Genomic DNA, 27,270 nt, shown 5'->3' with positions numbered 1-27,270 from the left:
AGACTAGTTCCTAGTTTTGGTCGAGTAATCAGATAAAACTAGGGCTGCAGTGATTAGTTTGTACGATTAATCGAGTAATCGGATGAAACTAGGGCTGCTGCTATCGATAACTTTAGTATTTGAGTAATCCATAGATTAGTTTGTTTGAGTAATCGGATAAAACTAGGGCTGCTGCTATCGATTATTATGATAATTAAGTAGTTTATCGATTAGTTTGTTTGATTAATGAAATAATCGGATAAAACGATGGCTGCAGCTATCGATAACTTTAGTAATCGAGTAATCCATATATTCGTTTTTGGTCGATTAATTGAGTAATCGGATGAAACTAGGGCTGCTGCTATCGATAACTTTAGTATTCGCGCAATCCATAAATTAGTTTGTTCGAGTAATCGGATAAAACAAGGGCTGCTGCTATCGATTATTTTAATAATCAAGTAGTCTATCGATTAGTTTGTTTGATTAATGAAATAATCGGATAAAGCAATGGCTGATACTATCGATAACTTTAGTAATCTAGTATTTCATTGATTAGTTTGTTAAATTAATCGAGTAATCGGATGAAACTAGGGCTGCTGCTATCGATAACTTTAGTAATCAAGTAATCCATTAATTCGTTTTTTCAGGTAATCGAGTAATCTGATAAAACTAGGGCTGCTGCTATCGATAATTTGAGTAATCCATAGATTAGTTTGTTCGAGTTATCGTATAATTGAATTAAACTAGGGATGCTGCTATCGATTATTTTAATAATTAAGTAGTATATGCATTAGTTTATTTGATTAATTAAGTAATCAGGTAAGAGTATGGCAGCTGCTATCGATAACTTTAGTCATAGAGTAATCCAAAGATTAGTTTTGGTCGAGTAATCAGATGAAACTAGGGCTGCTGCGATTAGTTTGTTTAATTAATCGAGGAATCGGATTAAACTAAAACTAGGGCTGCTGCTATCGATAACTTTAGTAATTGAGTAATCCCTAGGTTAGTTTGTTCTAGTAATCGAATAAAACCAGGGCTGCTGCTATCGAATATTTTAATAATCAAGTAGTCTATCGATTAGTTTGTTTGGTTAATGAAATAATTGGATAAAACGATGGCTGCTGCTATCGATAACTTTAGTAATTGAGTAATCCATAGATAAGATTTGGTCGAGTAATCGGATGAAACTAGTGCTGCTGCTATCGATAACTTTAGTATTCGAGTAATCCGTAAATTTGTTTGTTTGAGTAATCGGATAAAACTAGGGCTGCAGTTATGGATTATTTTCTTAATCAAGTAGTCTATCGATTAGTTGGTTTGATTAATGTAATAATCGGATAAAACGATGGCTGCTGCTATCGATAACATTAGTAATCGAGTAATCCATAGATTAGTTTTGGTTGAGTAATCAGATAAAACTACTGCTATCATATATTTTAATATTCAAGTAATCTATTGAAGAATGTGCATAAAAGGTAAAACAAGGTAAATAGTAGTTAAAAAATAGGTGAATACAAGGTAAAATAAGGCATAAAATAGGTAAACAAAAGTGAATAAAAAGCTAGTGGGTCCATGACGAAGACTTCTGTTTTGTTTGATCATCCGTTTTACTGCCGTGTTACAGGGACTGTTTGGAAACAATTAAGGTATGTTAATAAACATTTACAGAATATTTATGTGTAAATAACTAATTTCACAATATATATATCTGCGACTTATTTATGGAAATGTGTTTTTGTTTTTCTTAATTTGGTGGGCGGGGCTTACAGTCAGGGAAATACGGTAAATTAACACTTAAATTAGGCCAAAAATATGTAGAATGTGCATTAAAAAATGCATTTTGTGACCATTTTCCATATTGTCTCATTTAATAACCACACTGCAATATTAGGAGTAAGCAGGAGGAGTCTACGCAGTGGTTTGGATCTTCTGTGAAGGTTCAATGGAAAGTCCAAGGTAAGTCGTTTTCATTTATTCGACAAAATTATAACTTCTTTTGATAACAGTAAGGAATGTTTCAAATGTGGGCTTGTTCCCGCGTTGAGGCTTGGTGGCGTTTGCTTTAAAAGTTGCAAAGCGGTCATAAATTCCTGTGATGGACCTTGAGCCCATGCTAATAAAAGACAACGCACTATAAAAACAAAAGACAATAATTGTATCTTTGTTGGGGAGCATAGATTAAGACAGTTATTTGCTTAAATGGTACTCACACTTACTCCTTGCTTCCATAGACAGGTGTGACACCTACACCAGGAGCTCACCTGCGCCCTGCCGAGGGGCACACCTGAGGAGAGACGTCTCTTGGCTGCAAGGTAAGAAACTTCTCTCTGCTTCCTTCACATTCACTTGTTCAACAACACCTTGTTTACTCTTCATAGACTGACTTTGTTGACTTACTGTTTTTTTAATTATTTTGTATGTTTAGCATTGACCAAGACCATGTAGACACCATTTTAAATCTCCTGTACTGCTTCACACATTTGATTTTTCATATTAAGTATTGATTATGTGTAATATTTAAAGATATTACACTGGTATTTGATAATTATCATACATATTATACTTATTTCTTACATTAAAAATATTGAAGTGAATAATACATGTTCTGGTGTTTCCAGATATATCAGTGAGCACCAGAATTATTAACCTGCTATATAAGTCCTTAAGAACAGTACATTGCTGTGCACTTTCAATATTATTATTATTGTAAATATCACCATTTTACATATTTTTGATGGCAAACAGGACATACAAGTCCTTAAGTTTCTAAAAGGTGTAAAAGCACTTTTTTTCCAACTTTTTTGGGTCAAATTTCTCAATAAACTTCTGTCCTAAACAAACAAATCAAACTTTTTTTTTTATGTTGACCCTTTTGAAGGCCTTTTGATCAGATAATGTCACGTTTAAATTAGTAAAAAAAAGAAGAAGCTTGTGTTATGCAAATGTATACTACCTAAAACTGTGACATAATTTTATTAAAAGGCCTTCAATGGTTTAAAATACAATTATTCCATGTATGGTGTTTTTTGTAGAAGGCTAAACTGATTGATGGATTCAAGCAAAAAAAATGTCATGACATTTTATTTATTTATTTATTTTTATAAAGGACTTATATGTAATGTATGGCTTTACAGTTTTGTGGAATAATTGCCAGTGTATCATACACCTGTGTAAGAATAAAATATTTAAATTTAAAAAATATATATATTTTTTTTTTTTTAAAGAAAGGGAAAAAAACCCTCTTCGGAGAAATCATGTATAACCCACCACCAATTATTGCCAAAATACAGCTAAAATGTACTGAAAGAGGGTTAATAAACTAATAGTATTCTTTACGGATATTGAACACAAAAGATAGTCTGTCACACATATTGCCAAATAGAGAAGCAGCACTTCCTGTTACACAAGTTTATTAATCATTTACAGAGTTATTAGTAATAAAGTGTGTGTACAGTTATTAGTAATAAAGTGCTTATAAATAAACCTTAATAACGATACCGTCGTTGTCAAGTGGCACCAAACCACAAGTTGATCATTTACATAATCCATGAACTATTGTTTACTACAGCTGAAAAAAGACGTGTTATTGACGTTGGGCATGTGTTCCAGTCGAGCAATGAATGCTGGGATTCAGGCGCTCGTGATTGTGTCAGGTGTCAAACTACCTTTTATGTAATGCAACATATCAACACTCAATTGTTCCAGGCAAAAGCAGATAGTCACAACTTCCGTATGGCTTACTTAAGTGGCATTGGAGATCACCTGATATTTACCACATTTTACCAGCAGCCTGACTGTAAAAGCACATTGGATTACTGCACCTTTTTTTTTTTTTTACAGCCTGCTAAAGCGTCTTATCTCTTCAACAAAGGCGGTCGTAAAAAAAAATCCTGTGAGATCATAGTGACTTGGAAAAAGTATTTCTGGGTTCAAAGTATATCATGCAGTTGTTAAGACTTTAGCATAAATTGCTCCAAAGGGCTGGATGACTTTGATAAAATAACAAATAATTAATGACTTCTATACACATGTTTGGGTGTCTGGAGTGCTTCCAGAACCAGGACGTGTCAGAAAATATGTCTTCAAGCAAGCCCTTCCAATTTCTGCCAAAATGTGATAACTATGGCTGCAACGATTAAACGATTAAATTGAATATTCGATTTGAAAAAAAGCTTTGATTTATATTCTGTTGCTTCGATTAATCGTTTATTGAGAGTAACTAATACAATTTATTGAATACGGACTGCATAAAAGAAGGTAAAACAGGTTAAATAGAAGGTAAAATAAGGTAAGTAAAAAGGTAAAAGACGGTAAAACCAGTTAAATAGAACGTAAAAGATGGTAAAATAAGGTAAATGAAATGGTATAGAAGGTCCATAAAAGATGGAAGAAAATAAATAAAAAGCTAGAATAAGGTAAATAGAAGGTAAAACAAGATGAATATAAGGTCAAATAAGATACAACAAGGTACATTTAGGGCAGGGGTCGGCAACCTTTACCACTCAAAGAGCCATTTTGGCAAGTTTCACAAATTAAAGAAAGTAATGGGAGCCACAAAAAAAATTTTTAAATTTAAAATGAAAAACACCGCATACAAAGCTTAAATGCTTTGTGCTATGTTAACCAGGGGTCTCCGACACACGCACCGGCACGCACTTTAATGTGGAAATTTGATGTTAGTGCAGCCCGCGAGTTTTGACTGAATGGCGCGTCATACTTGCCAACCCTCTCATTTTTCCCGGGAGACTCCCGAATATCAGAGCGTGATGACACTGCATTTGGCGCCCTCTACAGTCCGCCCTAACGGTGTACCTGCTCGACCACACGTAGAATGCAATTTCAGCTTGCTCACGTAAGTGACAGGAAGGCGTACTAACTCAGCAGCCACACATCTTACACTGACGGTGCCAATACCCAGAATCCCATGCAGCCCTAACTCTTCCGCTCAACCAACGCACGGAGAGGGGGGGGTTGATGTGTGGGGGGATTTGGTGGTAGCGGGGGTGTATAATGTAGACCGGAAGAGTTAGGGCTGCATGGGATTCTGGGTAATGGTTGTGTTGTGTTTATGTTGTGTTACGGTGGGATGTTCTCCAGAAATGTGTTTTTCATTCTTTTTTGGTGTGGGTTCACAGTGTGGCGCATATTTGTAACGTAACAATGTTAAAGTTGTTTGATACGGCTACCGTCAGTGTAAGCTGTGTGGCTGATGAGTAAGTATGCTTTGCTGTCTCCTGTGTGAGCAAGTAATAACAACATGCAACATGTGGCTGGACTGGCACGCTGTATGTAAATGCTATAGAGGACAATTACTGCAGTGCAATTAGGGCACGCCCTTTATTTAGTAATTATAGTGTAAATAGGATTAATTTTTCCCTGGGAGTAATCTATGAGAGACACTGAGATCCATAAGTCTCCTGGGAAAATCGGGGGGGTCGGCATGTATGTAGCTGAGCCGCATCAGAGTGGTCAAGGAGCCGCATGCGGCTCCGGAGCCGCGGGTTGCCGACCCCTGATTTAGGGTAAAAGAAGGTGAAACGAGGTAAATAAAAGTTAAAGAATTTAAATACAAAGTAAAAGGAAGTAAAATGTTAATAGAAGGTAAATAAGTTGAATAAATGGTAAAATAAGGAAAATTAAGTTAAATGGTAGGTAAAATAAGTTAAATCAAAGATAAAAGGAGGTAAAACAAGGTAAATAGAAGGTAAAAAAAGATGACTAAAAATGAAATGAGGCAAATAGTAGGTAAAATAAGGTGACTAAAAGGTCAAATAGGGTAAATAATAGGTAAAATAAGGTATGTAGAAAATAAAAGAAGATGAACCAAAAGTATAATAAAGTAAATTGTAGGTAAAAAAAAAAAGGTGAATAAAATGTAAACTAAGGTAAATAGTAAGTAAAACAATGTGAATCAAAGGTAAAAATAAGGTAAATAGTAGTTAAAAGTGGGTGAATAAAATGTAAAATGAGGTCAATAGTAGGTAAAAGAAGGTAAATAAAAGGTAAAAAAGGTCAATAGTTGGTGAAACAAGGAAAAGGAAGGTCAATAGAAGGTAAAAAAGGTAAGTAGAAGGGATATTAAAGGGAAAATAAGGTAAAGGAACGTGGTAAAAAGGTCAAACAAGGTAAGGGAAAGTAAAATAAGTTAATGAAGGTTATGGATATAAAGTGTTAAACCGGTTACTCGATTGAGTAAACCAACTGATAGATTACTCCAACACTAAAATAATTGAAAGTTTAAGCCCGAGTGTTCATTCGCATTAAGTTGCCCTCACTCACACTTTCCATCCATCCATTTTCTACCGCTTGTGCCTTTTTGGGGTCGCGGGGGGTGCTGGAGCCTATCTCAGGTGCATTCGGGCGGAAGGCGGGGTACACCCTGGACAAGTCGCCACCTCATCACAGGGCCAACACAGATAGATAGACAACATTCACACACTAGGGCCAATTTAGTGTTGCCAATCAACCTATCCCCAGGTGCATGTCTTTGGGAGGAAGCCGGAGTACCCGGAGGGAACCCACGCAGTCACGGGGAGAACATGCAAACTCCACACAGAAAGATCCCGATTGAACTCAGGATAACTCAGGACCTTCATATTGTGAGGCACATGCACTAACCCTTGTTCCACCGTGCCGCCCTGAAAGCTCCCTGCAGCAAAGACATCCAACATTGTCAACATGGTTAAATGGGGGTCCTGAGCAGAATTGTATTCTGAGGGGTGTGGGGGGAAGAGACAATGGTGTAAAAGCATCTTTAGTGTTAGTAAAAAAAAACTATCTTGACACATGCAGATAAGAAAATAACTTCACGGGGGGCGTGAAAACAATTCTGTCCCTTAGGAGGAGCGTGAATTAGGGACAAATATTATGTATGTCTAGCTTGAGTGCTATTGTGTGCTTAGCTGTTGTGTAGATGCTAGCATGTTTAACCTTTGTCCAAAAATCGTACATTTTGGAGGACATTTCGCTGTCAAGCGGCTGTCCAGCTTTGCACATGTATCGGACAGTGCAAGTCTATATAATCTGATATTTTTTATATCAGATCGATACCAGTATCAGTATATTACCAGTATCTTATTATTCCCTTCTTTCTTGACTCATTTGCTCATATAATATAATTTGTAATCCAAATGAATAAATCTTACAAAAGTCCCAACATGTATTTTGTTTTAAATGGACTGTAACGTCTTCCCATTCAGGTCTGACCGCCAGTCCATTTCAGTTATTTCCAGCAGCACAAAGTATGTCTCTGAAAAGCATCCCAGCATTAGAGTAAGTCCACGCCGCACGCTGTGATCCCCCCAGTCCACTCCACCGACTCCGTTCTTTGCCTCCCCAAGGATTTTCCTGGCCATCCTGGGCATCGGCCTCCTCATCATGTTCTGCACCACCTTCTGCCGGGCGTGCAGTCGCCTCAGGCAGGAGCAGATCGAGAGGGAGGCGTGGCGTCGCAGCGAGCAGGACAATCGCCCTCCTTCCATATATTTCATCCCCTTCCCCGGCAGACTGTCGCAGCAGGACGAGGAAGACCACCACAGGACGCCTCGGTACAGCCAGGAGATCTTCACGCCTCCGCAGTACAACGCCGCCAACTACAGTGGACCTCCTCCCTCCTATGCTGAGGTGAGTCTTTACTGGTCCACAACCACCCTGATATTTATCAATAATAATCATTACAGTGAAATGTCAAAATAATCCAGTCTGCTGGAATACCAAATGCCCAGATGACTGGATGGTTAAAACAAGTGGATCCTGGTAAATCTGCGGGTCCTGACTAGGGTTGCAAAATTCCGTGAATATTCAAAGTTGGAAACTTTCCATGGGAATTAACGGGAATATATGGGAATTAGCGGAAATTAATGGGAATAAACATAGAATGCAACATGCTAGATCTTGCAGCATGACTACTAGTTAAAACAACCGAGATTTAATGCAAATTTAGTAGAATTTCAACCCTGCACAGTGAATTCCTCCGTCACATGTGCAGTGCATTCTTCCGTCACATGCACAGAAAAATTCCCAGCATGCTACACACTACAGCAGGGCTATTGAGGTCACACTAGTATTTGAGCCCAAGGACTTCATCCAGTCAGGTAAGTTTTGATGATATCACTGGGGTAAATATATTTGATCTGATGTGTGGAGACATTTCACCCCAACCAATGTAGGCAGAAAGGCTGTGTACATTTGCAAATACTGTGCAAAGAGCTATGTCAAAAATGCCACAAAGATGCAGCAGCATATAGACAAGTGCCCAATAATATATAATTATGGTAATTCCCATGGACGGTGTCCAACTTTGAATAATCAAAAAATGGTCAATATTTTCAAACTTTCTGTGGTAAATTTCCGGAAAATTTCCGGAAAGTTTCCGGAAATTTACAGGAAACTTTCCACCCCTTTGCAACCCTAGTCCTGACAGCCAACTTTGATTATACGAACATGTCCTTTAAAACTGACTTTGAAACAACGTCTCAAATTGAGACAACGTTGATGTCTAACGTTGGATCCACGTTGTTGTTTGGGAAATAACCAAATTTTAATGGTCGAATTAACGTCACAACCTGACATTGATTAAAATTTGTCAAAAAGCATGTCGTTTCAACGTTGTATTTGTGTTATAGAATATTGTTTGGGAAATGCCCACCAATCAGTTTTCTACCGCTTGTCCCTTTCGGGGTCGCGGGGGGTGCTGGAGCCTATCTTAGCTGCATTCGGGCGGAAGGCGGGGTACACCCTGGACAAGTCACCACCTCATCACAGGGCCAACACAGATAGACAGACAACATTCACACACTAGGGACCATTTAGTGTTGACAATCAACCTATCCCCAGGTGCATGTCTTTGGAGGTGGGAGGAAGCCGGAGTACCCGGAGGGAACCCACACAGTCACAGGGAGAACATGCAAACTCCACACAGAAAGATCCCGAGCCCGGGATTGAACTCAGGACCTTCGTATTGTGAGGCACATGCCACCGTGCTGCCCCTGTTTGGGAAATGGTAAATGGGTTATGCTTGTATAGCGCTTTTCTACCTTCAAAGCGCTTTGACACTATTTCCACATTCACCCATTCACACACAAATTCACACACCGATGGCATTAGCTGCCATGCAAGGCCCTAACCAAGACCCATCAGGAGCAAGGGTGAAGTGTCTTGCTCAAGGACACAACGGACGTGACAAGGTTGGTAGAAGGTGGGGATCACACCAGGAACCCTCAGGTTGCTGGCACGGCCACTCTCCCAACATTTCTAGGCCGTAAATGACCAAAATTCAATGATCAAATCGTCAGAACCCAATATTGTAAAAAAGCATGTTGTTTCATGCTGCTGGTCCTGGGAAGGGCAGACCTGTATGCAGTTCATAGGGTGAAAAATTCAAAGGGCGGTAAAACAGTTTTATTCACAGACATTCGAATCATCATTAACGCTAGTGGCAACATGTCAATCCAATTCAATTTGGTCTGTGCACAGATTTTAGCCAATTTGTTTTGATGTTTTGGTTCTTTCTCTCGACCTTACCTTGGGACTGAGGATGGTACACCGAGCCGAACCTGTGTTCTAGTCCGAGAGCCTTTTCGACCAAAGCTAAGTGAGTATTTTTAAAATGGGTGCCTTTGTCTGACCTAATCTTTTTGGGGAAACCAAAATCATTAGGTCATTCACAAGCCATTTAATTACTGATTTTGCATCTTCCTTTGAGGTTGGGGTTGATTCCGGCCAACCACTGTAATTGTCAACGCAAGTTAGCAAGTACCTTTTCCCTTGATCATATCAATGAAATCAAAAACTCGACGCACTCAAACTCGACACGATCCACCCTCACCTCCTCCCCCTTCTGTTTCTGAAAAAGGGACTGTGTTAGTAGTACTATCACTTTCAGAAACATCCAAGAAAAAGGGCAGCTGATAGTCAAGAACAGCAAGAGCAGAGGCGGAGGACAGGTCATGTTTGAGGTCAATGAAAGTCTTTTCAGCCTCTGTGGACCACTGGAGGGTGGTATTAGGGTAGGGGACCCCTTAGCGATATCAACCCTACATTTTATGCAAATTATTCAATATGGTGAAAGCCACAAAATATGCTTATATTTATATTGACACAAATACTAGAAAAACACTAACCTTATGGCGGATGCTTTTGCAATGGTAATTAGATATTTTACCACACCTGGTGGCCACAATAATTCATTAAGTTAAGCTCATGTTGTAGAAAGTTGAATGATGCGGACACGTTTGTTACTGAATACTTTCTATCAGACTTCTGTCATGGGGACTTTGTGTATGTAATAAGCAACTATAATTATTTGATATGCTTAAATGTGTTGTTTTAGCTCAGCTGTTGTTTGGCTGCTAGCTCCTCGTAGCCTACAGCCGGGGTGTCCAAAGTGCAGCCCATAGTTACAGTATGTGTTTAACAGACAACTGAAACAATTAAAAATGTGGTATTTGCGTGTCGGTTCAATCAGTGGCAGCTACGCCGTGTTTCATCATTGGACCTAAGTCTTTGGTTTCGTAAGCGGGACAGAGAGCAAGGGAACAATGTGGGACAGCAATTGTGTCCATCTTATACAATGCTAGTTGTTGCAAAGATAGGTCAACATGAGCAGCCACACCTTGAATTCCAACATATGTAGGAGTCAAAGGCCTCTTGGTATGAGTCGTCTAACTGGTGATCATAACATGTGGCGGATCGGTGGCGGTACACACGGAAGCAGCTCAGTCAGCCAGGGCTTTCACTGATAGAACAGTTGGAGCAGTCCTTGTCCTGCATTCGTTCCTGGGAGGAGGAGGCGTACCCAGTAGATGTCAGCCATTTCTGGTGCTTCAGGCTGTGGTATGAGCTCATGCTCATGGAGGAGCCTTCGTAGTGGTGTCGCAGCTTGGTGGTTGTGCCGTCAGGTAACACCAGGAAGGTTCCTTCTGTGCGATATTGAATTTCAGGGTACAGTTTGTAAAGCAGGTCATTACCAAGCAGACAAGGTGTGTGCAGGTCGACCACGAAGGGGTGCTTCAATGAGTGTCCAGCAATCTGAACCGGAAGTGGTTTGGTGACAGGTAACATTCTTGTGACCCCAGCGAAGCCTTTGACCTTCAAAAAGGAAGCACACAGTTTCTTTGGAACCACCGCATTCAGAAATGAGTGTGTGGCACCAGTGTCAATCATGAACTGATAACATTGTCCGTTGACACTTATGTCCAGCAGGGGGCCTGTCTGTATTTCCTGCTGGGGCTCCTGCTTTGGACGTCCTTTGCCACGCCTGTATGATGATTTGGCTGCAAATCGGAGCCTGTCTCGTTCAGAGAAGTTAGGACAGTCACGTTGCCAGTGACCCGGCTGGCCGCATGTAAAACAGTTGCCACCCTGGACTGACCTTGGAGCACCGCGTCGTCCACCACCCGAGTCCAACCGTCTGGTCTCACGTCTGTTGAGGATTCTTTCCTCCATCTGCTGGAGCTCAAAAGCAAGGTCACCCACTGCTGAATATACTTCAGCTGATTTTTGACCTTTCGGTTCTTTTGACTTTTTATCTTCAGCGATCTGTACATTAAGGAGTTGTTTCCTTGCTACACTACCACCAGCCTTGTTGTCATCATTCTGCTCTGTCCAATTCTGCATATACCTGTATGTCCCTCATATGTGCTGCTTTTGGCAGAGGGAGGGGTCAAGAATTTGTGACGAGGGAGACAGATTAAGTTTCGGAGGTGGGATCAATCTTAGAGGGGGCATGGGAGTATCGCCCGCGCTTGTCACTGGAGTAGGGGGCGGGCCAGAGAGCTTCCTCTTTGGTTGGACCACCAAAGCCCCTCCCGTGACTGTCAAAAGTGGGTATAAAGACGATTCCGGTTTCACGTCATAGGGCGGTGGCTTAGTCAAAGTCTGGGCGGGTCGTTTGAATAATCTAGTGCATGCGCGACAGGCGAAAGACCAGTCTGTCCATTTTTTCATATGATTTTCTATTCTTATCAGTTCTTTCACTGCATATCGTTTTTCCATGTAACCCCCCTTACATGTATTCCCTCTAACTTTCTTTTCTCATCCGTCAAACTCTTAAATTCTCGAGCACATAAGTTCTGCAAGCCCTCTATTAACCCATTAAGCACCTCGCCCTGTGCCCGAGTCAACTCCTTTACAACTTTCCCTCTTTCCTTTTTGTCTCTCCCTGTGGATTCCATAGTCATCAGCAGCACACACACGCACAAGCAAGCGTGCACGCACACACAAGCACGCGTAAGCACTCACGCACACACACACAAAAGAAAAAGCTCCACGAAAGCTCTTTCTCTGTGTTTCACTTTACCATATAACTTCCAGTTACTTTTCTAATTTACCAAACGTTTGAGTTCACGACTTTACGAGTGTTGTAAACTCCCTCTTAACCCTTACTAGGCTCTTTTTTCTTTTCTTTTTAAACTCTACCTGCTAATTCCATTGTCGCCAACAACACATTCAATTAACCATTAAATGGTAACCATTCATCACATTTTCCCCACCCGTCTCTACACATGTATTTATTTTTTCTGACAAATTCTCCGTCCATCGTGTCTCTTTTGTCTTAATTTTAGTGCACACATTAGTGTCACCGGGATCTCTCAACCAGGGAATCTTTATTGTACTTTTTACAAATGGCCTCCAACCGTTTCCTTACATTTTAGTGCTCAATGTCACCGGGATCTCTCAACCCGACTCTTTTAGAGAAGACCAAACACCCAGGGTGAGCTACACCCGACTATTAGTTCACTCGTCAATGAAACTGCCCGTCACGGTAGTCCAGACACAATGACGTGAGTTGACCACTCTTTACAACCATTATGTAGTGGCGGGTAAGGCAAAAATGCAATCAATATTACAATATTACCACTCTGTGTCTGGGGTCCAAAACAGTGTTTGACTTACAGACTTTAGGACAGACTCCTAATGCAGATTTTACAAAAAGGCTCTGCTTACCTTGATTTATGTTTTGGCCAGGTGAGTCTGTCCAGAAGAGTGCAAGAGATGTCCAATTCTCAGCGTGTCATTCCCGGACGAAGCCCCCAAATTGTTGCGTTGCGACCAGTCCTTCCTCCAAGGGAATCTTAAATTGCTGGTCAATCCCAAATTCTTTCGGATTACATATAAGCGGAGTATGAAGGATCACCAGAACTTAATAGGTATTTTCTAGTTTATTCCAAAGCCTTGGGAGGTCAACTCAAACAACACATTCGTATCGGTTCCCCGAGTTGATCTAACACTCATACGGAAGAGACTACTTCTTGAATCCGCCAACAGCCCCCACCCTCCCCAGATGGGACATACAGGTTCATTGTTCAACTAAAGATAAGATATTATGGAGTACTCCAACTCCCTACATTCCAAAGCCTCAAGGTAACTCACACAGTGTTCTTGCGGGCATAAGATAAAAAAAATAGAGTACAAATGGAAAACACTAGCTGTTTCAAATATGACTATAGAAATAAATAACTCTTAAATATGTATATATGTATATATATATATCCTCCACATTTTCTAAAACTTTTTTCCGCTAAAATGTCGTAACACAAAAATAGAAAAAACGGACTTGCTTCAACAGCACAATACTGGTCCTGTAGTTGTAGGAGATGTCTCAAAACCTCATCAGGAGTCCCGGCAAAACCCGAAAATGGCAGAAAATGTATATTTTTAAAAAACGTTTTTTTCGCTTAAATGTCGTAAAGGGGTACCCTTATCCAAACATTTAAAAATGTGTCTTGGTTCAACAGGACAATACTGGTCCTGTAGTTGTAGGAGATGTCTCAAAACCTCATCAGGAGTGCCGACAAAACTCGAAAATGGCAGAAAATTTAAACATTTTTAAAACTTTTTTCCGCTAAAATGTCGTAAGGGGGGACCCTTACGCAAAAAATAAAAAAAACGGTCTTGCTTCAACAGCACAATGCTGGTCCTGTAATTGTAGGAGATGTCTCAAAACCTCATCAGGAGTCCCGGCAAAACCCGAAAATGGCAGAAAATTTATATTTTTCTAATACTTTTTTCGCTAAAATGTCGTAACACAAAAATACAAAAAACGTACTTGCTTCAACAGCACAATACTGGTCCTGTAGTTGTAGGAGATGTCTCAAAACCTCATCAGGAGTGCCGACAAAACTCGAAAATGGCAGAAAATTAAAACATTTTTAAAACTTTTTCCGCTAAAATGTCGTAAGGGGGGATCCTTACGCATAAAATCAAAAAAACTGTCTTACTTCAATAGCACAATACTGGTCCTGTAGTAGTAGATGTCTCAAAACCTCATCAGAAGTGCCGAAAAAACTTGAAAATGGCAGAAAATTACAATTTTTAAAAAACGTTTCCCGCTAAAATGCCGTAAGGGGGGACCCTTACGCAAAAAATAAATAAAACAACAGTACAATACTGGTCCTTACGCAAAAAATAAAAAAAACTGTCTTACTTCAACAGCACAATACTGGTCATGTAAAGTTAAAGTACCAATGATTGTCACACACACACTAGGTGTGGTGAAATTTGTCCTCTGCATTTGACCCATCCCCTTGATCACCCCCTGGGAGGTGAGGGGAGCAGTGGGCAGCAGCGTAGCCGCGCCCGGGAATCATTTTTGGTGATTAGTTGTAGGAGATGTCTCAAAACCTCATCAGGAGTCCCGGCAAAACCCGAAAATGGCATAAAATGTATATTTTTCTAAAACTTTTTTTCGCTAAAATGTCGTAACACAAAAATACAAAAAAACGACTTTCTTCAACAGCACAATACTGGTCCTGTAGTTGTAGGAGATGTCTCAAAACCTCATCAGGAGTGCCGAAACCCGAAAATGGCACAAAATGTATATTTTTCGTAAACTTTTTTTCACAAAAATGTCGTAAGGGGGGACCCTTACACACAAATTTAAGAAACGGCCTTGCTTCCACAGCACAGGGGGGGACCCTTACGCAAAAAATAAAAAAAAATGTCTTACTTCAATAGCACAATACTGGTCCTGTAGTTGTAGAAGATGTCTCAAAACCTCATCTTAAAAGACACGAAATATAGGTCAAAAGGTCAGAAATTCTACGACATACCCTCCTTCCAGGGTCTTAAGACCCTGGACCAAAACAATTTCTTATGTAGACCACTAGTTAAATCTCTACCACAGATAGAGGCAAAAACCTCAATGTTTTTATACGAGGCAAAAATTCCGTCTATGACCCTCCTTCAGAGCGATCGCTGTTACCAGCCTGCAGTAAAACCATCTCACAGAACACAATTAGTGGCCTACCCTTTGATTTAGTAAAGGAATAACAAATACTTTGATCATGAACATCATTGAACATAAATAGATGAATGTATATAGACTTATGACTGTAAGACATTTGCAAAAATATTTTTTCCGGCATTTGCAATGAATGTAGTTACCAATATTGTTAATTACCAATTGATTTTGAACACACAACTGAATTTCGTATGAGTCCATGTTCGATTAGTGCTCGTATAGATGGCTCGGTGGTGCCTCAGGCTGGTGACCTGCCGACACCTCGTTGGGATTTTTGGCTGCCTTGGTGAAGAAAGAGTTCCACTCAAACAGTCTGTCTCTGTCTCTTCTTGGGGTGTGGTTCAGTCCATTGGGCAGACTGTTTAATGGCATGTCCGTGCTGGCCGAAATTGGGGAAAAGCTGAGAAAAAGTTGGAGCTGTGGGGGCTTTGGGGAAGGCTGGGGCAGAGTATGGGGCGTGGGGCTTTGGTCCAGGCCCTCGGCTTGCTTCCAGGCCTCCTCGCTGCTTCGGCACTCCCGACACTTCTTTCCACAGCTGCTGGAGTCCCGGTGGACACATTGGCTGGCAACCTTAGTCGTTCTCGTCATCACTGGCAAGGTGTTGTCCCTCCTCTCGGTTCCCTCCAGTCAGGTATCGGGTGTTGGTCCTGGATTGGCTTTGACCGTGCCCCTCTTAGCGAGTGCAAGGGAATCTGGAGTGGCTGCTTTCATCCTCAAATCTGCACAGAGGAACTGGCACACAAATTCTACATTTTGCAAACATACCATTTTGGTCTCATGGTCTTTCCGCCTTCCTAGGAAGCTGCTGGTCCTGAGAAGTGCTGATCTTGTGACTGAAGACGATAACCTGTTTTCTTAAAATAGGTGCCGTTGTTTGACCTAATCTTTTTTGGGGAAACCATGTCGGGATATTAGATCATTCACAAAACATTTAATTACTGAATTGGCACCCTCCTTTGAGGTTGGGGTTGCTTTCGCCAACCACTGCAATTGTCAATCTAAATCATTACGTTCCCTTATTCTTGTACCGGATTGATCATATCGATTAAATAAAACCTCAACACGCTCAAACTTGACCCAATCCAAACTCACCTCCCCCCTCTGTCCCTGAAACAGGGACAGTGTTAGTCGTAGTAATAGTAATAGTAGTAGTAGTAGTGGTAGTAGTAGTAGTTTCAGAAACATCCAAGAAAAAGAAAAGGCAGCTGATAGTCAAGCGCAGCAAGAACAGAGGCGGAGGACAGGTCATGTTTGAGGTCACTGTTCGCTTTTGCAATAGTACTTTGATATTTTACAACACCTAGTGAATTATTGTGGCCTCAATAATTCACTAAATAGTTGTATTTAATTTAGTCTATCTATGATGGGACAATGCACAGAAACATTAAGTTCAGAAACAGATATGTTCTGTACCAGATTATATCTAAATAGCTACTTTCCATCTGTAGTCCCTGGCTACCTAAATTAAAGGGATCCAAAAATCAAGCAATAAAATTATGACACTAATTAATCATAATAAATATATGCATTCATAATAATCAATAATTAATCAAAAAATAATCATATTGTAGCATGTAATCAAATTAAGAAAGGTCATAAAATGCCCCTTCATGGACATATTCTTAATATACAATACAACCACACCTTATTTACATCATCTCACAAAGACCATAAATGCTCTGTCCTCATTCGTAAAAACAACCAAGATTTTAACAGCCATACCTCACAATTTACAACAAAAATGCTCTCATGGATAAATATAATACACATTAAGTTGATGTGTCAACATAATGCCCCTCTTAGTGACCGTGTGAGCAGCCTTGATTGCTCCAAAGCCACTTTTTAACTTCAAATTTTCTATTCCTTTTGTTATAACGTGGAGAAGGCTAATTGGTCTGTACTTGTTGATGTCTTGTTTATTTCCTGCTTTATGGATTTAATTATAGTAGCAGTTTCTCGACGTGGTAGGGAAAGTGTTTTCCTTTATTAATTTATTTATCAATTGTTGTTATACGAGCAATAATACAATCCTTATACGTTTTTAGGAAGATAGTGTCCAACCCGTATATATCTCTAGATCGTGAGTCTGATAATTCAGCGAAGATTTTGTTTAACTTTGTTTCATTTGTTAATTCTAAAATTAGTCCATCCTGAATAAATGACAATTATTTGCACTGATTTTGAGGGACTTTTTATTCAGGGTTTGTACAGACTAGAAGAAATGTTCATTAAAATTATTACTTATGTCCAGACTGTCTGCAATAGTAGCGCCATTGATATTTAATGTTATAGTGTTGTTTCTTGTTTGCTCTCTTCCCGTAAGTTTGTACATGGTTTTCCATAACTTTCTAATGTTCCCTTTTGCAGCTTTGATTAATTCTAAGTGAAAGTCAGCCTTAGACTTCCGCATAAACATTGTAACTTTGTTCCTTCAAACTTTTAAAATCATACGATCTGTTTTTAGACCTGTTTTAATTGCTCTTTTGAGAGCTGAGTCCCGATGTCTTTATTAGAATCCAAATTGTTTTATTAATCCAAGGTATTTTTATTTTAGCACTCTTCTTTCTGGTTTTGTATTAGTGTATTTACAGATGATCTCTTTGATTTTTGTCATCCAATTGTAATTTTAGTAGGGCTGCTTATCATTTGTATCTTGTAAAACAGTGTTTTTCAATATCCTTAAATTTCTTTCTACGCGTCTTATTTAACCAGTCCAGATTAACGTCCCCCATGATGTTAAATTTTTTCATACTATGCTGTTTGAGGATGTCTGAAAATGAATCGAGAAAAATGTCTTTAGCTGTGGTCGGTCGGTATACTACAATTACCTTGAAATACATTTCTGAGGAAAATGTAATTTAAATTTTAACATACTCAAATTGATCTACTTTTAATGTTTTCCCTTTCATAAATCATAATTCCTCCCCCCTTTGTCACTCGATCTGTTTTTCTGTAATGTTGTACCCCGGGACATTAATTAGAACGAAAGGTGTTGTGGGTTTTAACCATGTCTCTGATAGACAAGGTATCCCAGATTATAGTCTGACATTAACTGCTGTATTTGTTCAGTATGTTTCCTGTGGTAGAAAGTTTAATAATGCGGACACGTTTGTTACTGAATACTTTCTACAGACTTCTGTCTCTCTGCGACTTTGTGTATGTAATAAGCAACTATAAATATTTGATATGCTTAAATTTGTTATTTTAGCTCAGCTGTTGTGTAGCTGCTAGCTCCTTGTAGCCTACAGCAGGAGTGTCCAAATTGCAACCCATAGCTATGTTTTTAACAGACAACCGAAATAATTAAAAATGTGGTATTTGCGTATCGGTCCAATCAGCGGCAGCTACGCCCTGTTTTATCATTTGATAGGCAGGACAGAGAGCAAAGGAACAATGTGGGTCATTAGTTGTCCATCTTATACCATGCTAATTGTTGTAAGGATAGTTTACATGAGCGGCCATACCTTGAGTCCCACCATATATAAGAGTCAAAAGGCTCCTAATATGAGTCGTCTAATTGGTGATCATACACTTTGGCGGTTTGGGTGGCAGGACACACGGACGCACCTCAGTCAGCCAGTGCTAGGACAGTTGGAGCAGTCCCCGTCCTCCATTCGTTCCTGGGAGGCGTCCCCAGTAGTTGTCAGCTGATGTCGTGCTGTCAGGCAACATCAGGAAGTTCCTTCTGTGCAGTATTGAATGTCAGGGCACAGTTCATAAGCAGGTCATTACAAGGTGTGTGCAGGTTGACCACAAAGGAATGCTTCAAAGATTGTGTTGAACATTGTCCGTTGACACTTATGTCCAGCAGGGGTCTGTTTGTATCCTGCTGTTCGTCCTGCTGTGGGCGTCCTCTGTCACACCTGTATTTTTTGTGAGCATGTTCTGGCTACAACTCTGGAGCTTGTCTTGTTCAGAGAAGTTGGCAGTCCCCCGGCTGCTTATCCTTTCCACCCTCGCTTGACCTAGCACAACTGTGGCTACTACCCAAGTCCGTCTGTATGGTTTTACGTTTTGTTGAGGTTTTTTTTTTGTTTTGTTTTTTTTTCCTCCAGAATTTGGAACTCAAAACATGTACACCCATCGTTTTCATATCCTCTCGGTTAGTTCAATTTTGCATATCACGTTTTAAAATCACAGTCTTAACTATCCCATTAAATGTTAATCAATAACCCTAATTCAAAGATTATACATACTACTTCATGTGTATTTAAGTACCCTTTTAATTCACTTAAAGATTATCTACAAATTAATTTAAACTATCATTTGTCTATCAGTAGGCGCGAGCAAGCTGTCATGCTTGCACTCTGACCTCCCGCTGTGCGTGATATTCTCCAAAACAAAAGAATGTTTTTTTTTCTTTCTCGTTTTTCCATCTTCTCTTTCACACTAGTCACAACATGCACACACACACATTGTTTTGTGCCAGCTGTCCTGATATCGCAGCACAAACACCTCACAAGGCCACCTCCCAGATGTATGGTGGAATGCAATGTCTAATTAAAAATATTAATTACTCCAAACTAAAAATGTCAGACTACACTTTAAAGTTACCCGACTTAAACTTACTTTTATTAAATTAATTTCCACACTAACCTCCTCCACCACAGCAGACATCTTCCTCAATCCTATCCCAATACTCCCATAAATTAGAAAGGTGTTTCACAATAGTGGTTAAGTAGTTATTTTAAGTAATAAATCTCAATATGGGGAAATTGATAAGACTAAATTTGCCCTAGTGTGTGAATGTTGTCTGTCTATCTATCTGTGTTGGCCCTGTGATGAGGTGGCGACCTGTCCAGGGTGCAAAGTCAAATTGTGAAACAAAAATTAAAGTTGAATCAAGTGGAAATTGACAGAGTATATGAACTACATTCTTGAGAATAGTAATTGATCATTAATATGTTGGAAGCCGCATATTGAACATATTAAAGAAAAATATCCAAATCCATTGCTATTCGGTATAAAGTAAACACATGCTGAATAAGAAATGTCTGCATATGTTATGTCATTCATTTATTTATTCCATATGTAACATTGTTTTGAAGTTTGGGGAAATGTTTATAAAAGAAATATAGACCCAATACTTAAACTTAAAAGGCTCATTTCAATAATACACAAAGCATTATTATTATGATCATACCAATCCATTTTTTATAAGTCATAATGTGTTAAATGTTCAGATAATTTAATTTTAAAACAATGGCAATTATGTTTCCGAGTAAAGAACAACAGCCTTCCAGTTTGTATTCTTAGCTTATTTACATTATGAGGAGAAAACTATCATTTACGGGGGATATTGATTTTTAAAATAGGTCAAGTAAAATAAAAATAAAGACACAAATGTATTTCAGTTTTAGGAGTTAAATGATGGACCATCCTCAGTGATGAGCTGAACACATGTAGTTTTTTGTTATGGTTTTGGAGACCCTTGAAAAGTAAAGTTTTTTGAACATTATAAAATATAGTAACAAATACTTTCATCTTTTAACGTTGATGTTCCAGGTAATTTAATGTCCAGTGAATGTATAGGATAGGTCAATATAAGCTTTGGCTTCCGCCTATTCCTTTTTCGGTCATTCTTTTTCTTTTCTTTTCTTTCTGTGTGTAAATGTGTATGATTGTTAATATGTCTAATCTGTACTGTTAAACTGCTCACACAAACTGATTGATTATATGACCAAAATAAACTTATTTCATTTATTCATTCATTATCTATTGCACTCATAGTTTTATTCCATTTTGCATGTAATTATTCCTATTGATTTCTTCCCATTTCACTCAACCAACCAAACAAACAATCTTCCTTCACCTGCTCTCTCTCTTTCTCTCTCAATACAAACACAATAATCCAAAATAATCAGTCTTATAACATAATTTTAGCTTTAGATATGATTTAGGGCAGTGGTTTTCAACCTTTTTTCCCAGTATAATAAAGAAATAAAATACAGCATAATGTCATCAATTTCTGATTTATTAAATTGTATAACAGTGCACCATATTGCTCATTTGTTGTGGTCTTACTTGACTTATTTGGACAACAAAAAAATATAAGAATAACTAAAACGTTTTAAAAATTAAACAAGTGATTAAATTATAATAAAGATTTCTATACATATAATCAATCATCAACCTTCTTTGGATATTGTAATAGAGATCCATCTGGGCTCATGAACTTAATTCTAAATATTGAAGTATATGTTGAAGTATTATTCTTCTATAATTATATTTATAAAGGATTTTGAATTGTTGCTATTTTAAAATATTTAAAATCTCAGGTACCCCCCTCCTTTGAGAACTACTGATTTAGACTATAAAAATCCTTTGTCCCACACATCATTAGACTGTACAACTCCTCTTTGGGGGGGGGGGGCTAGGATGACAGGGAATGCAAAACAATAACAGTACAATACTTTTTTATATCATGGTCGTTAATGCCTAGTTTCTCTTATTATATTCTTATTTTACTGTTCTCTTTTTATTCTCCTTGTAATATTTTTCTATTTTGTTTCCATTTATACCCTTATTAGTTACTGTTTACTTTTTACTTCTTCTTCCTGAGGGAACTCTCCTGAAGGAATCAATAACGTTTTATCTGTCTATCTATCTATCTATTACTAACCCGAGCACAATTCATGACGTCATGCTCATCTTGCAGACAGTTATTTCCATTTAGTTTTATTCTCTACATGTAATTCTACATGCACCAATGTCACATAGAAATTTGCTTTCTTTGTTATTTATTTACATTATTATTTCTGGTTTACTTGCTGTCTGTTTACTTAAGTTCTCATATTTTGGTCTGTCTTCCTTCTGATTAGAATGTGTTTAACGCTTCTCTACGTTTTGTTTTGACTATGGCGCTGAGTGTTGGCGACTCTTATCGGTACTTCTTCAGACTACATGTTTCACAGTTTGCACAGATGTTTGTTAGAAGTTTTAGAATATAAATTAAAATTTTACTTCATCGTGATTATTCTTGAAATAATTAAAATGTCAATATAATTAAATAATCATTTTACCTTTATTAAATTTAATTCAATTTTATTTCATGTGTTTGCTATATCATTATTAATTCAAAGCTACAATGTGTTCTAATCTATGATGTGCGTGTGTGTGTGTGTTTGTCTCAACTTCCACACAGGAACTGGATGGATCAGATAAGCAACAGGGCTGTTCAATACAGTATATTACACACATAATTAATGACTAATGAATTTAACAATGCTTAAATGTCCCAGTCCAAATGTATGTATTGATATTTAAATGTTTATTTATTCATATACAGTATATTTTATTTTTCCTATTATCAAAACCAACCTGTCAGCCTTCTCTTCAGATTGAGTACAGCTGTCCACTATATATATATATATATATATATATATATATATATATATATATATATATATATATATATATATATATATATATATATATATATATATATATATATATATATATATATAGTTTTTTTTAAATTTATTTACTTATTTATTCTTTAAACCTAGCTCAATGCTAAACTAATCCAATGCTATGCTAACTCAATGCTAACCTAGCTCAATGCTATGCTAACAGTGTCACACCTCTTCGGCCCACGCCTCACGCAGCTGTCACTCACACAGCCTTGTCACACGCACACATCCCTTATCTTAAAAGGTCTTCCAGCAGGGCCTCCTTTTTTTTTTTTTTATATGCGTCACACACGCACTCACACACAGAGAATTTACCAGAGAGCGAGTGCCTTTTTTCCGTATTTATAGTTTCAACGCCTTCTTACAACTATAATATCGCACAGTCACAATCACCAGCACAGTTAAAAACAAATTCAAATGACTGGAATTCGCTCGCAGCGCCAAAGAGGGGGAGTACTGGGCTTCCATAGGCTGCTGCCTCCGCAATCCAACCTCTTGATAAGCGGAAGAAGATAATTATATGGATGGATCATTCACTCATATGTTTTCTGTACATAACTTTGTCTATTTTCTCACAAGCACACACATTTTGGACAATTTCCCAACTTTTACAGATAGCGGGGCTGTGAGAAAAAGCGTGAAGGGAGGGGAGGGGGGAGGTTGCGTGAGGGAGGGGGAATACCGAGAGGTATAATGTTTGCCTTTCAGAAGAGGGGAATAGACAATTACAGGGGAATTAAAACAGATAAGAAAACAGGTGCTACACAAAAGTTATTAAATTACGCATATATCTAAATGTACCAACATAAACTGAATCACTCAATACACACACATTTCAGCATTCATCATTATACACACACATTTATAAATTACAATACCACCCCATGTCCGGACAAATATAAACAACTAATGCACGCGTGCTTTTGTGGAATCGGCCGTCTCATTAACAAACACAGTTCCCTTCATTACTCATACAACGGCGATTAACCCGTTCAGCGGAGCAGCCCCTGGTTTTACTCCCTGACCAATACACGGCAACAGCATAAAAGCACCATAGTCACTGATAATCACTCAATGCTCTACAGTCATCATGTTTTGGTCAGTTCCATACAGTTTCACCAAAGCTCCACCAAAGCTCTACCATATGGAGCGCAATCTCTATCCATCTATACTGCAGCCAATTAAACAGAACGTCGTGACAAATACAGCTCAGTTGATCTCCTTTACCGGAGTCACCAAACGGTCACCCAAAATGAGGCTTTTCCACCGCTGCAGTTTCCACATAGAGAGATATGTCGCACATTCATAGACTTCATAAATTTGTATGGGCCAAATGTCACACCAGTTAGCAAACCCTGCCTTAAATTTAGCTGTATCCAACTCTGGCTAATTCTGATGCACTTGCAGAAAGAAGCATCCTCTGCCAGCAACGACAGAGGATGAAGAGGTTAAAGTAAATTTTTCGTCTCACATAGTCTACGCTTCAAAAACACTCCAAACCACCAACATTCTATTAACAATCCCCTTATAGCTAAAAACAAGAAATCACAAGTTTTCAACAAACACACAGACAAATGATCACATATAAAACAACTCAATCCAACCATAATTGACCCCATTCCAGGTTGTTTTTGGAGAACCTGACTAAACCTATCTTTTATCAAAAGCAGGTTCAGCAATTAGTCTTATCGATCCGGCTCTCTCCAGGCAGAAAATGTTTACACTTTAAGCCAACTGCTTACCTTGTGATGCGCGCGTGCAACACACTGTCTGCCTGACAGAGAGAGCGGGAGCGGCTGTCGACCTGTAGCTTCTGGGCCATCCTGTTCGTGACGCCAATTTGTGTAGTGGATTGTCCGAAGCTTAAGCAGGCAACAAAAGTAGTTTAGTACAACACATTTATTTACCCATTATCAGAAGTGCAGGTTGAATTGAGTTGGCCGTGCAGACAGACCACATGTACTCCGGAGCAAACAAGACACACACAAGCCAAAATCACTGTCGAGTTCCGGTGTTCTGCCATTTTTTATATGTCTCTTGTGCGTCACTGTTTTTTATCTCGTGCGTCACTGTTTTTATCTAGTGCGTCATGATTGTGTTGTTTTGGTTTGTCTGTTCCAAAACAACCTTGTATCTCTTAGTCATATTTGGAAAATCTAAACATTCTGTAGACAGGTTGGCATAACTCCGTATTCACCTTTGTCCCACAACTGGTCCATTCAATGGCACAAAATAGAAGAGAATTGAAAATGAGCAGACATTCTTAATAGACAAGAAATATAGGTCAAAAGGTCAGAAATTCTACAACACTTCAACAGCACAATACTGGTCCTGTAGGTGGAGGAGATTGTCTCAAAACCTCATCAGGAGTCCCGGCAAAACCTGAAAATGGCAGAAAATGTATATTTTTCTAAAACTATTTTTCCGCTAAAATGTCGTAACACAAAAATACAAAAAACGGACTTGCTTCAACAGCACAATACTGGTCCTGTAGTTGTAGGAGATGTCTCAAAACCTCATCAGGAGTCCCAGCAAAACCCGAAAATGGCAGAAAATTTATATTTTTCTAAAACTTTTTTTTCGCTTAAATGTCACAACACAAAAATTTAAAAAAAACAGTCTTGCTTCAACAGCACAATACTGGTTGTAGGAGACGTCTCAAAACCTCATCAGAAAATCCGTAAATGGCAGAATTGTTGTTTTTTTTTTAAACTGTTGTTATCCGTTGTGTTCCAGCTGGGGTGCAAGCCTGACGACCTGCCGCCTGCGTACATGGAATACAGCGTCAACCCAATCACGGCCTCAGCTCACACGGACGCCGTCCAGCCTCCGACACAAGCATAAAAGTCTGCCAAGTGGACACTGACTCTTGCACTGGACTATCTGCAATGTGAGTGAAGGCACGGAGATAAGAAGAAGAAGAAGAAAAAGAAGAACGGACGTTGCTGAGTCGGCACCAGTCTGGAGGTGATGTAACGACTTTGAAGCTAATTGTATAAACATTTCAACTAAAGTAGCTGGTCTACTTTCATGTGTTAAACTCTTAATTTTTTATGCAAAGATATGGCTAATTTTCTTCAAGACGATGTTGTCTGGTGTGTATGTTGTTCAATAAAACACTGTTAAAATCAGCGTGGTCATCCCAGCTTTACACAGATAATCAGCAAGACAAGGTCTAGGTAGATCAGTGGGGGGGGGGTAATACTATTTTGAAAATAGTATTACCAAAAAACGTTAAAAAATGGAATAAATGAGCAAAAAGGTGAAATGTAACGAGAAAAAGTTGCAATGTTCACTAATAACACAAAGCTGACTTGTAGGCTTTTTTTTTTAACGGTCATTGCTCAAAAGGTAATAATGAATTAAAATGAATGTCATTGATCTATTGAAAGCTCCAATTACCTCACATACAAAATTCCACTTTGAAATATTTTTTCGGGAAAAATATTTTGCATACTTTGTGTTTGCCGTTTAAAAAACCAAGTTTTCTATGACAACATGGGCATTAAACAAACAAACAAAACATGAAAAATCAAAGACTAATAATTGATGGATACATCTGAAGTTGATCTAGAGTTTTAAAAAATTAGTATGATGTATTTTACCCAACACTTTCATGAGTGGGGCCCTTTTGGGTCCGTAAGAGTTTTAGTGTGATTTTTTTTTTTTTTTTTTTAAATGTCATTCAAAAAAATAATAATGAATCAAAATTAGAGATGTCCGATAATGGTTTTTTTGCCGATATCCGATATTCTGATATTGTCCAACTCTTAATTACCGATTCCGATATCAACCGATACCAATATATACAGTTGTGGAATTAACACATTATTATGCCTAATTTTGTTGTGATGCCCCGCTGGATGCATTAAACAAAGTAACAAGGTTTTCCAAAATAGAACAACTTCAACTCAAGTTGTGGAAATAAGTGCCAACATGGCACTGCCATATTTATTATTGAAGTCACAAAGTGCATTATTTTTTTTAACATGCCTCAAAACAGCAGCTTGGAACTTGGGACATGCTCTACCTGGGATAACCATGATACCCACTACAACTATGGGAAGTACTATACTTTGACTTTCACAAAGTGCATTATTTTTTATTTTTTTTAAACATGCCTCAAAACAACAGCTACAAAAACAATGAAAGCACACAGCTTCAGTCCGGAATATACTAGAGTAATAAAGTAAACAATAACATAGTCCTCCTTTAGTAGACTGCCTGGCATACTGTATAACAGGAAATTATAAACTGGGCTCAATTTGCCCTGCTCTAACGAATTTGTATGAGTAACACAAATGTGCTGCAAGCTAGTGGTGAGTGCTTGAAGTGGCCTAGCAGTCAGCCAGAGCTTCTGAAATGCTGCGTTGAGACAGGGCACCTCCGTTCACTGCAAGCTGCTTTCGGTGTTTGCTTTTCATCCATCTTCCGCTTGTTTTCATCATGTATCTCCTTATGATTCTTGAAGAGGTGGGAGATCAAATTGCTCGTATTAAAGGAAGACGTCTTGGTTCCTCCTCACATAACCAACTTTTTGCAGTCATTGCAAATTGCCAGTTTTTTATCCGTCAGACACACTTTAAAATAATCCCAAACCATAGACATAGTGTCGTTAGTTAGTCACCGAGCGAGCTC

The 27,270-nt window shown here is 38.6% G+C and overlaps 1 protein-coding gene across 4 annotated transcripts; it reads left to right on the top strand.

Annotated features, from left to right (window-relative positions):
- Positions 1-234: 234 nt before the first annotated feature.
- On the top strand, positions 235-25,744 carry si:dkey-283b1.6 (uncharacterized). Of its 4 annotated transcripts, none has more exons than XM_062049519.1 (5): positions 235-1,935; positions 2,211-2,291; positions 7,179-7,251; positions 7,320-7,602; positions 25,369-25,744. In XM_062049519.1, exons 3-5 carry the CDS (start codon positions 7,223-7,225, stop codon positions 25,474-25,476), a joined length of 420 nt encoding a protein of 139 aa, XP_061905503.1. In that variant the 5' UTR covers positions 235-1,935; positions 2,211-2,291; positions 7,179-7,222; the 3' UTR covers positions 25,477-25,744. The 4 variants fall into 4 exon arrangements, 3 of the variants coding, with proteins under 3 accessions (XP_061905503.1, XP_061905501.1, XP_061905502.1); XR_009826441.1 differs by lacking the exon at positions 235-1,935 and adding an exon at positions 8,815-8,980 and having other exon boundaries at positions 1,995-2,291; positions 25,369-25,512; XM_062049517.1 differs by lacking the exon at positions 235-1,935 and having other exon boundaries at positions 1,995-2,291.
- Positions 25,745-27,270: the final 1,526 nt, after the last annotated feature.

This window comes from Entelurus aequoreus, linkage group LG06, assembly GCF_033978785.1.
Source record: "Entelurus aequoreus isolate RoL-2023_Sb linkage group LG06, RoL_Eaeq_v1.1, whole genome shotgun sequence".
Classification (NCBI taxonomy): Eukaryota; Metazoa; Chordata; class Actinopteri; order Syngnathiformes; family Syngnathidae; genus Entelurus; species Entelurus aequoreus.
The sequence above is the reverse complement of the archived record's forward strand: the minus strand, read 5'-3'. Positions and strand labels throughout refer to the sequence as shown.